We start from the raw sequence: 11,743 nt of genomic DNA, 5'->3' as shown, positions 1-11,743 counted from the left end.
GTTATTTGTTAGTTTAGAATTAGAGCGTTTCTTTCTTCTTTTTTTCTGAAGGCTAGACTAGACTGACTATGGAACCATGTGATATAACTCCTGCTGCAGGAATAACTAATTCGTAACATAGCTCACAAATATATAAATATTGAAACAAATATAAAATGGATTCAGAGACTGTATATGAAATTCATTCATACATCAATACTCGTACTATTGCTTTGGCTGTCAACTGAATCCTATGCTAACATGATGCTTTTACAGAGACTTGTACAATGAGTGGACTCTAGAGCTGAAAGCTATGGCTGACAGAATTATAAGTATGCGTCAGCAACTATTCGATGCATTACATGCAAGAGGTAAAGCAGTAATTTGTTCATCAAAAAACCCAACAACGTCTCACCTTCTTTCTGTTCACCTAAAAAGCTTCCAACAGAGACGTCTCTGTATCTCAAGCACAGTGTCCATTAATCTTTCTGTGGTCTGTGTAAAATTCTGATAGTAAATATCAGTTCAAGTTCTCAAGAAGTTTAGTGTGTGATGTGTTATTGTTGATTATTGGTAAGCAGGTACACCGGGTGATTGGAGTCACATTATTAAACAAATTGGGATGTTTACTTTCACTGGTTTGAATAAAGAGCAAGTTGCTTTCATGACTAGAGAATATCACATCTACATTACTCAATAGTAATGCACTCTTTTATTTTTTGAGCTTTGAGCAATTGAACTCTGTTCCTTTTTATTGTTAGCTTTATCAACTTTGGAGTTTGCAACTTTGCATCAACTTTATAATGTAATGTCATTTTATTTTATGGTGGGTAACCCACCACCCACCCGACCAAACCCGCCGTATTGTGGGTCGGGTGAAAATCGACCCATTGTGATGTTGGGTCGATTGCGGGTCACAACTTCTGTTACCCGCCATCAGTGGGTTGGGTGGTGGGTGAGGCCAAAACCGACCCCAACCGATCATGTGCAGCCCTAATCATACCCATACGCACAATGCTAAAGTTCAAGTTCAACACACAGTTCGGTCGGGTACTCGGATTAGAATAAAATATGGGCCTCCATCCATAAACCGCGGTTTAACTTAAACCCTTGGTCCAATTTTTCAGCTTCTACACTGAAAGGGGGTTCTTCTTCTTCCCTTTGGAATCCAACCCAGCAACAATGCTCTCTCGATTCATTTCTCGATCTTCTTCTTCTCATCTCCGTTTCCTAACCCTAATTTCATCATCATCGTCAAATCCTAATTCTCTCATTTCCCCATCACCCCCTTCTTCCTCTAATCCCATTTCTCAAGACCCTAATCACTTGTTCTTTAAATCAGCCCGATATTTCTCTAGTAAGGATAAAAAAGACCCAAATTCAGTCTCAAATTTATGGAGATTAGGTACTGATAAGGATGATGGAGACGGAGATTCAGTATTTGGAAATGGATTAGAATCATGGGGCAGAGATTCTTCAGGAATTGGAGGAGGTATTGATAATAGTGATTTATACAGATCAAAGAAGAATAAGAAGAGTGGTGGTAGAGGTAGAACTAACAGTAATGAAGATTCTTCATTTGCTTCAGGAAGTACTGATTTCTTTGGAGATATTATTGATACTGAGTTTGAATCAGATGTAAAAACTAGTAGTAGAGATAATCCTGATGGTGGTGGTGGTGGTGCTTCTAAAGCTTGGAATTTTGTTGAGGATGAAAAGGATGTTTTTGATTTGGGAGGTGAAGTAGAGAGGAGCCAAGAAGAACTGCAATTACTACATGGGGATGGTGAAGAGATGGATGAGAATGAGAAGGCGGCAGCTAATGCGCTTCTTGAGATTGAGAAGAAAAATCTTCTTCAACAATTGAATGGTATGATTTGGTTCTTTTGCTGCATGGTTTAATTTATGTTGTTTACTTGTTGCATTTGTTTATATCAATTGTTGTTGCGAATGTCTTGTTTTAGACTGTAATTGTTGTTAGTAATGTGTTGAGTGAAACATCTCATTAGAAAGAATTGAAGATTGTACCAGGTAGCCGGTTGTAACGCATTACCTTAGGCTTCTGGTTTTGTATGATCTGGGATTAAGGAGGTGAAATTGGTATTTGATTATTTGGTTAATGGCTGTTTTAAAAAGTTTTGATTGGATTTAGTAGCTTATTGGTAGAACGGGTAGTTGTTTTGGTAGAGAAGTGGAATAAGAGAGGGGATGAATATGACAGCAAGTTTATCACCTAGTTATGGAGCCACATTATCATGTATTTTAGTAATTAGCAGAATCAGGATCAGATTTAGCAATGAGCCTATCAATTCAAGGTATGTAAAGTAGTGAACTCATGTGAACTGATAATTAGCTTAACCTCTTAAACTATAGAGCCTTATTCCAGGTACAGTGAGATTAAAATGAAGAGTTACCTTTAGATCAGCAGGTAAAGCTCCGAGAGCTACTAAGAGTTCTTTTCAGGGAGACTTACACTTTGGAGTCATAAACAAATCATTTGTAACATATTTAGCTGTACAAACTCTTGGATTGTTTATCTAAAAATTTATAGCTCACTTGAGGACGGCTTATATGCATCAGGTTTTTGTAATAGATTCTTTTTTTATTGACTCAAGAATTGTTTGATAGATAGCAGGAAAAAATTTGAAGGAAAACGGTGAAACTTATCTTTATTAAAAACTCTGTTGATGGTGTTTTTGTTATGAATTGGATTGATTTTGTAAAGTGGGTTTGTAAAGTTACCCATGAAGTTATTTTATGATGAAATTTAACTATTTCTAACTTGTTTCCATGAATTAAAGTAGCAGACAATAGTTCGTGTATTTTGATCGTGATGAATGTTTATGCAAATGTGAGCTAGGCAGTTCGTGTACTTCAGAACCAGATTTAATTTCAGCTTAGTGTTAGAGTTTGTATGTATCATTGAAGACCACACTCCTCTTTAAAAAAGGAAGAACATGGTATGTGCATGTATAACTAATTGTGACTAGTTTCTTGTTGTATGAGTTAGGGACAGTGATACTGATACCACCTTGTTAGCAAAACATTGTAGCACTGGTACTTATTTCTTGGTTATTAGGTGCATTTTGTTTGGCAGTATAAGCCTCAAGTACACTATCTGTACTTATAAGTTATAAACGATCCCGTACTGTGCTACTGTTCTAAGAATTATGTACAATTTAGAAATAACACTAATTCTTGCATACTAAACCTACACTGGTCATGGTGTTGAGTGAAACATAGTGCAGTGTAAATTATTTGTTCTGAGAGTAGTTGTGTCACCATACAGGTTTAGTTTGTAAGATATATGTGGAAGGCAGCTGCTTAAACTATATGTGACCTACCCTGCTTCCTAGCCTGTTGAGATATGTTAAGACTGTTTCTCCCTAGTCACTAGACCCATAGCTGCTTTTATGCTGATAATATTTAGACCCGGTCAGTTCGATTCTGGGAATATAGCCTTATAGGATTCATGGAAAGTATACAAGGGATTATAGGATTCATGGAAGTATACAAGGGATTATAGGATTCATGGAAAGTATATAATCTAGACCCTTTAGTTAGTAGGTAAAGAAGATATCAGGACAAAAGACGGCAATGTCCTATTCATGAAAACTTCATGTTGCGTGTCTCTTACTTTGTTATGCTAGTTGTTGTTTCCTTTTATAAATTTGGTTAGTAATTTCCAACTGGGTTTTACTGTGAAAAGGTTACGGAGAGATCATATTCTCTATTATCATTTGCAGGCCCAGACCGTGCTTTTGGCGACCTAATTGCTGCATCAGGGATAACAGAAGAGATGATAGAGAGCATGATTCTTCTGAAGGACTTAAAAGGGGTGGAGGGGTTGCAACCTTTAAGCGAGTTAAAAGATATGCCCAAGAATGGGAAAAGTGACAGAAAATCTACGAATGCAGAAATTGAGCGCAGAAAACAAGAGGAAGTTGCCAAAGCACGAGTGAGGCAGGTTGATGACAAGGGAAGGGCTTATGGTACAGGAAGAAGGAAGTGCAGTATAGCACGTGTCTGGGTCCAACCTGGGGATGGAAGGTTTAGTATCAATGACAAAGCATTTGACGTTTATTTTCCTATTCTTGACCATCGTGCTGCAATCCTTAGACCATTTTCTGAGACAAAGACCCTGGGCCTTTGGGATGTCAAATGTACTGTGCAAGGCGGTGGTCTCTCAGGTAATATTTGTTATTTCTGAAATTAGAGATAATACTGATTATGTTTTTTTTCTTTTGGTATCAGATAATCTTAATTATGTTTAAGGTATAAGAAACTGCATTTGCTGACCTTAGTTTGTCTTGGCGAGGTGTGAAAACGATGCTCTGGGTTTTCTTATAGTTAACAATTGTTGCTTTTGGTATACTAGTTCTCAAATGGGACCTTGGGTAGTATCTCTAGCTAACCCGAGTTTTACGATTAAACAGGTGTTTGTTGATCACTAAACTGTGTGGAGGTATATGCACCTTATTCTTTTGCATCGAGTTAAGTCGTATACTATGGTGTGATCATTCTTGAAATACACAACTTAAGTCGGTGGAAGAGACCAAGGTGTCTATACCTCTGGATAAGTTTTCATTTGTTTGAATTTAAAGATAGACGTACACGATTTAGTGAGCAACAGCTTTTGAACAATAGCTTCATGAAAAGTTCAACGAATTGATCCATAACTATTATCAGACAAATTTAATTGGAGAGATGTCTCTCAGATGTCAGTTTTTGTGACATGAGGCAGTGACAAAGTATGCCTGAATTGATGTTTGCGACATAAGCTAGTCAAACGTGGTGTGAGTTAATAAATAGATGCTGGTACCGAGATTCAGTAATCACTCTGGATTTGGTAGATTATGAGAAAAAGTGGTGACATACTCTTAATCAGATACTTAATGCCCTTAAAACCCTCTACGTCAACCTCATTATTATTGCTTGTTTTCTTCTCTTTGTTTCTAACAACTTTGGAAAACATGTTTTTGTCGATATAGGTCAAGTTGGAGCGATACAGTTGGGTATTAGTAGAGCCTTGCAAAACTGGGAGCCTGGCCTACGTCCATACCTCAAAACTGGTAAAGTTGCAGAACTAAACTTCATCATATTCTCACAATCTTTTCAGATTGGGTTAAAAATAACAAAATTGATCAGAGGAGTTTTTTCTCTGGTTGTACAGTATATCCAAACTGCAGGTGTGGGGTATCTGTTTTGTGGTTGTATGATATTCAGAGTATTTCAACTAGTTTCTGATCGGTCACTTGTCATGTTTTCTTGATCTTTTTATTTGATGTTAGCTAATGTTTCGTATATCATATTTCAGAGGGTTTTTTGATGAGGGATTCACGCGTGGTTGAAAGGAAGAAACCAGGGTTGGCAAAGGCAAGAAAGAGCTTCCAATGGGTTAAGCGATGAGGACACCTCCCAACATATATTTTATACCGGCAGTTTTGTATGAATCATTTAGATGTGGTTTAACTGCAATAAATAAAAATGTCTTTGATGCACTCTCCTCCGCAATTCACTTTTCTTACCTGGTCTCGCTTTTCTTTGGTCTCTTATGTAATCTAACTAGTAATTTATGAACAGCCCTTATTGCTGGTCAGTCGTGTAGAGCTGCGATGTTAAATAGAATTATTCATCTCCGTGTTTGGAAGTTATTTTTAGCTATCATTTGTTTTCAATTATTGCAACTTCCTGTTTAGTTTTTGGTACTAAAAAATTCCTTGCCTCAAATTGTTCGTTAGATGCCCATTTTTCAATCCTAACGGCATCATACATTAATGTATTCATGATAAGGTTGAACTTTGACATCTTAGCTATCGATGGTACGTTTGTAAAGTGGTAAAATCTTTATTGAAAGATGAAAAATTGAAAAGAAAAAAAAGAATGGTTTTTTCGGGACCATGATTTTTTCGGGGACCATGGTCTTATTAGGCCAATCTCCCCATATTTATAAGGGGTGTCTTAAAATTAGGTAAATACATATTTACCCTTTATTTTAATTTAAATTAAAACTAACCTAATAATTATATATAAATCTAATCATATACGTCTAATCTAAATGAATCTATTATCAAAATCAAAAACAAAAATAGGGGGGAGTCCAAATTTTTTAGTTTTGAAAATAAATAAATTATTCTCTTCTTCTTCTCTCTTTCCTTGACGTTCCTCGTTCAATTGAAAATTATTCTTTTCTCACGTTCTTCTCTTCTTCCCCATTACTTTTAATTGAATAGATATCATCAAAATATGGTTCATATGGAAGTTACAGTGCTTTGTTCGGTTAGGACGCGTTTCACAAAAATCCTAGTTTCTTAACCGAACTTCCTGAAAGGAAGAAGACGAAGAACAGTGCGGTTCAATAGGATTTAAAATTAGGTTACCGAACTGCGAGTTCGGTTGGTTCGCAAAAATTTCTAAAACTATCTAGTAACCGAACTCTACCCATATTACAAAAAGAAAAAAAAATCCAATGTAACCGAACTGTGTTATTTTTCACACTATGTTGAGTTCTCATTCAATCGAAGTTTTCCCACTCTGTTCGGTTGGTTCGCAAAAAATTCTAAAACTAGTTAGTAACCGAACTCTACCTATAATACAAAAAAAAAAAAACACCAATGTAACCGAACTGTATTATTTTTCCCACTATGTTGAGTTATGATTTTAACCGAACTTGTCCCACTATGTTCGGTTTGTTCGCAATTTTTTTTGACAAACCGAACTCTTCATTAATTGCATACATGTGGAGTTCGGTTAGATATGTTGTTACGTTAAAGTTTACGAACCAACCGAACACGACTCTGCAAATCCTATAAACAAAGTTCGGTAACATGTCTGTTAACCGAACGACTAAAAACCTCCATTAAAGAGCGAGTTTGGTAACCTGCGTGTTTGGAAAAAGTAACCGAACTACACTTTCATATGAGTTCGGTAACCTGTTCTTCACATAAGGTAACCGAACAAGCCTAAATCTACTCTAAAAATTTACATTTTTTTTGAACATTTGGAGCAATTCAACCAACATTATCTAAGTTTGAAGCATACCTGGGTACCCGAATACACTTCCTCCGATTATGGTTGGTAAAATCCATCGTTTTTCATGTTTTCTTTCTTCATCTTCTTTAACTTTACTCTCTCAATAATTCTACTTCTTTTAAACAAAAACCATATGCTTTTTTAATGTCACTAAATATCTTTAACTTAATCATTACATTAACTATTATTAACACTAACTAATCATTACCCAAAATTAATTAGGAGGGTAATTTAGGTATTAATATAAATATCTAGATAAGGGGTGTGATACATATACTTCTAATGTCTTACCCAAAATAAAACAATGGTCCCCACAAAAAAACCATGGTCCCCAAAAAATCGTTCAAAAGAAATTACACAGAATTGCAGCCCAGATACACTACTATTCTCACGAATAATTACAAGTCCAGCCCGTTCCCTGTTTCTAGTTATTGCCGCTTCCCGTTACACTACTTTATCAGATCATTAAAGTTGATAATCATCTCATTAGTCATTCCTCTTTGATTGGCCATAACTCTACGATTTCCTTCTAGCCCGATTGCCCACACCACTGCAAATGGTAGCGTAAGCCATACTCTTTAAGCAATCTTCTTGTTTTGGTTTGCTTTCCAATCCTCAAACTGTTTGCAGTATCTCTATGTACCCACGAAGTATCCATTCTGAAGCTGAAGTAGAGCCACACTTTTCTAGTGAAAGGACAGTTAATCAGTAGGTGGTTCACAATTTCAGTCTTCATTACAGAAGCTGCACAAAGTATCATTGATCTGACTTCCTCTTTTAAGTAGATTGTCAATTGAAGGGATTGCACTTTGAGTGGCAAACCAGTTAAACACTTGGGCTTTTGGGGGAACAAATTTTCTCCATACATGTTTTAGATCTTAAGAGGAACTGTTGTGCATGTTTTGCATTTTCCATCTATAACCTTCTCTAGATGTGTAGTCTTTTCCTTACCTGCAGCTGATTGAGTCTTCTCTATCTGTGAAAACTGGAGGATTCCCAATGATAGAGTGTATGTTGTTTAATTCAATTATCCCTGATGCACTTGGACTGGCCTTAATTCAGCTATTTTTTCCTTCTTATGTACTGCAGCTTTGAATGCATGTTTGTGTGTCTCACACAGGGGGACTTTAAACTTCCAAGCATCCATTGCACCAAACCTTCCTCATTCTGTATACCCCTCCAGAATCCCTTGCCATATGTGTCTTTAGAGACTAGAGGCCAAATATCTTCTTTGTCAGATTTTGTCTTCTTTTGTACTATTTTTCTTCATAAGGCCTATTTCTTGAGTATATCTCCAGCTCCATTTTACTAGCAATGCTTTGTTGGTTGCTCTTAAGTTCCTAATTCCCAGACCTCCAAATTCCTTTGGTGTAATGCATTTCTCCCATGCAACCCAACTGATTTTATTTTTTTCTCTTGTTGTCCCTGATGGGTGTCGTAGGCTCAACAAATTAATAATCTTATTTCCACACAATTAGCTGGTAATATAATGGAAGCAAGGATCGTTCCCACGAAGAGCAGGGAGTTTAGTTGTCACAAATGGGGGTTTTTGTTTTAGATTCAAAAGCTAAATAAATAATAAAGCGATGAGAAGTAATTAAGATTGCAAGCAAAATAGTGAGATGATCGAGGAATCCTTCTTCGTAACTAAATATTCATCAAAGTAGTATATTCATTCATTTATTAATCATAGATTATTACTAACCGTAAGATAACAAATACGCTTAGCTATCTCCAAAATCCCTTAAGCCACTGGACAACAGGTACGCTTAGTCACCAGAGTCTATCCATCTGAACCACCTTGAGGTACGCTTACAAGATGTAATTCATTCGAATGCTTTATGGTCTGTGAATTTAGGTTTAATCCTAGTGGTTAGACTCAGTACGCTCGGTCTACTTTCTAGTGTTGTGTTTATACGCGATTGCTTTACGGAATCCCTCCGTAAAGTCTCACGTTCTCTACTTGTGTAAGAAATTATTCAACAATTACGGATATCCTAACCCTTATTAGCATTAGATTGAGTTAAGAATTATATTCAGTTGGCCACCTAAACAATCTATCAATCAATCATATTCATTTTTAATAATAAACACAAACAATAATCATATGAAGAAATCAGAACAGATTCATATACTAAATCAAATCATATATAGTACTTAGAATTCATCCTCAATCAAATAAGTAAATTAGATAGACATAATGGAGTTTATAGAAAACAAACTGTAGTTGTAAAAGAACTCTAGCTATTGTTGCTTCTGTTGCAGGAGATCAGCCACTGTCTCCTTGTTGCAAGAATACTTTAGCTACTACCGCCTCTGTTGCAAAAGATCAGCCACTGTCTCCTTGTTGCTATAACCTTTCTGCTACTAGTGCATATGTGAAGTCTTTATGCTTCTGTTCTTCTCTGGAGAATTTTATCGAGCAGTTTGTGGGCGTGAAAGTGAGGGTGAGGAGATACTTCTCTGTGGTGATTCGAGCCTCTATTTATAGCCTTTTGTAGCTGATATTTCGAATCTGATAATCACCAAACTTACCTTAGCCGACTTGAATCCTAAAACACGTTCAAATCTCCACTATTCATCTCATAAATCGACGGTGAAAGCTTGGCCTGGTGACTGTTTTTTTGCCGACTCTATTCTCATCCAAACTCTGAATTCTCGGTCAAGTTTCAACTTCCCAATATTACCTAATCTCTACAGCCGCGTACAAGTGATTCATGTTTATCTTAGACGCGGAAATAACCTACAAATCTTCCATAGAGTCCATACTACTCACGGTAGCAACAAGATTGTTTCACCCCTGTTTTGCGGTCAAGTAAACTGGTTCCAAATCAAACACGAGTTCCTGTTTTATCATTCAACATCGACCTATTCTCGCACTCGAGCTCGTCACCAACAATGGCAGCAATGTTCACTGCCAGCTTGAGTTCATTCCTGCCTGGTCGTTTTCTTCAGTCACAACAAAAATCCCGAGCATTACTGCCATGATCATGATAAATCAATGACATCATCTACTTCCGATAATGACAGAAGTATATAGTTCAAATGTTGCGAGTTCTCCATCTCTGCCATCTCGATCACTTCATCGGAAACTCAGCTCCATCAATACTCCCGTGATCATTAGCAGCAACTCGAGTCTCACTTCCATTGATATTCTCGAGCAGCATCTTCTGTGTTTTGTTCTCAATCAAAACTCCTTCATGCTAACAGCCGCAGCTCCATCGGATCATCAATACTGGCAGTCTCCTTCTTAACTTGTTTTACCAGTGACCCATCTTCTTTTCTCGGAAATGGCAGAGGTTCATCATCGTTATCCTATCACGACCAGTCATCATGATACTTTTTTTACGGACGGCCCAAAAATAGCTTTAAATTAATTATCCCGTGACCAATAGTGATGGTCAGCCCATGGGCGTCCTAAATAACCCTCTCTAGGGACGGTTTTGGAAAAAATGACCGTCCCTAGAAGCCACCTGTTTTGTAGTGGTAGTAGTTTACATGCATACCCTTGGTTACTTGTCTAATTTATTTGGATAAAAATGTTAGTAATAAAAACTACCAAAAATTGTTATGGGATTGCAAATAGAAAATAAAAAAAGAAAGCTAAAAGGAATGAAGGATATATTTGTTTCCTTAATTATACAAATCTCATTAATATTTTAGATTGGGACCATTAAAAAAGAATTTATGAATATAAAACTTTAAGGGTATATTAGAGAGTTTATTAGAAAAATATAACTATAAACAGAAGATGGACACAATTTTGAAACATAACAAAATGGAATAGAGGACGGTCTTTTAGAAACAGAGGGAGTATTGGATATTGACTCATACAGAATTTGGCATAACCATAAAGATACTTTGGTTGTGACACGATGCTCGTTTTGAAAGGACTCATACGTACATCACTTTATTTGAGTGAACGAGACAACAGAAAAAAAAGATTGACGAAATGCGAAGTGACAACATATCTCTCAATAAGTGTTTTGCACAACCCCCCATTCACATTGTGCTTTTAAGTAAGAAAACATATCACTCATTTTACAAAGTCTTTATTAAAACAGGATCTAGACCATCCTAAGATGCAAATGGAAAACAATCCATATTACAAAGAAAATAAGGTGATATTTAGAAAAATATCCATACATATTGTGGACCATTAAAGTGACTTATGGATCTGGTGGATGTTTTGACATTTTGGACTAGTTATAGTTCCCAAGAATTTTTGTGTTTGGAAAACTACTAGCTCATATTATACATGTAAGGGCTCACCGCCCCTTGTAAATGCTAGGTAGTGAACATCAAAAGGACTTGATAGTTATTGCATATTTAATAGGATCAATGAAGATCATCCTATACCTCATGCTCTCGCAAAGGGCTATCGCCAAAGGTTATAGATGATGTATAAGGCTTGGTTATGCATACAAACCTACCTTTAACTGCTTGGGGGATATGCAATATTAAACACACCTTTACTTAATTTCGTTTTAGAACCCAATATTAGTCAACCTCTTTTGCTTACCAGTTGGTAACTGGCTATAAGCCTGACATTCGTGTTCTTACGCATTTTTGGTTGCACTATGTATGTGCCATTACGAGTCCACATCGTACTATGATAGGTTACGAAAATGATTAGGTATTTATGTTGGATATTTACTCCCAACAATTATCCGCGTGTTAAAGCCTTTTGCAGGAGATCTCTTACCGCTAGATTTACAGGTTGTTATTTTAA

The 11,743-nt window shown here is 36.5% G+C and overlaps 1 protein-coding gene across 1 annotated transcript; it reads left to right on the top strand.

Moving 5' to 3' along the window:
* The first annotated feature begins 1,097 nt into the window (after nt 1–1,097).
* On the top strand, nt 1,098–5,657 carry LOC113341455 (30S ribosomal protein S9, mitochondrial-like). The gene is made up of 4 exons (XM_026586333.1): nt 1,098–1,849; nt 3,726–4,169; nt 4,971–5,051; nt 5,297–5,657. The coding sequence occupies exons 1-4, from the start codon at nt 1,162–1,164 to the stop codon at nt 5,386–5,388; spliced, it is 1,305 nt and encodes a 434-aa protein (XP_026442118.1). The 5' UTR covers nt 1,098–1,161; the 3' UTR covers nt 5,389–5,657.
* Nucleotides 5,658–11,743: the final 6,086 nt, after the last annotated feature.

This window comes from Papaver somniferum, unplaced genomic scaffold, assembly GCF_003573695.1.
Source record: "Papaver somniferum cultivar HN1 unplaced genomic scaffold, ASM357369v1 unplaced-scaffold_29, whole genome shotgun sequence".
NCBI classification, from domain to species: Eukaryota; Viridiplantae; Streptophyta; class Magnoliopsida; order Ranunculales; family Papaveraceae; genus Papaver; species Papaver somniferum.
This window is presented reverse-complemented; position numbering and strand designations above follow the sequence as displayed.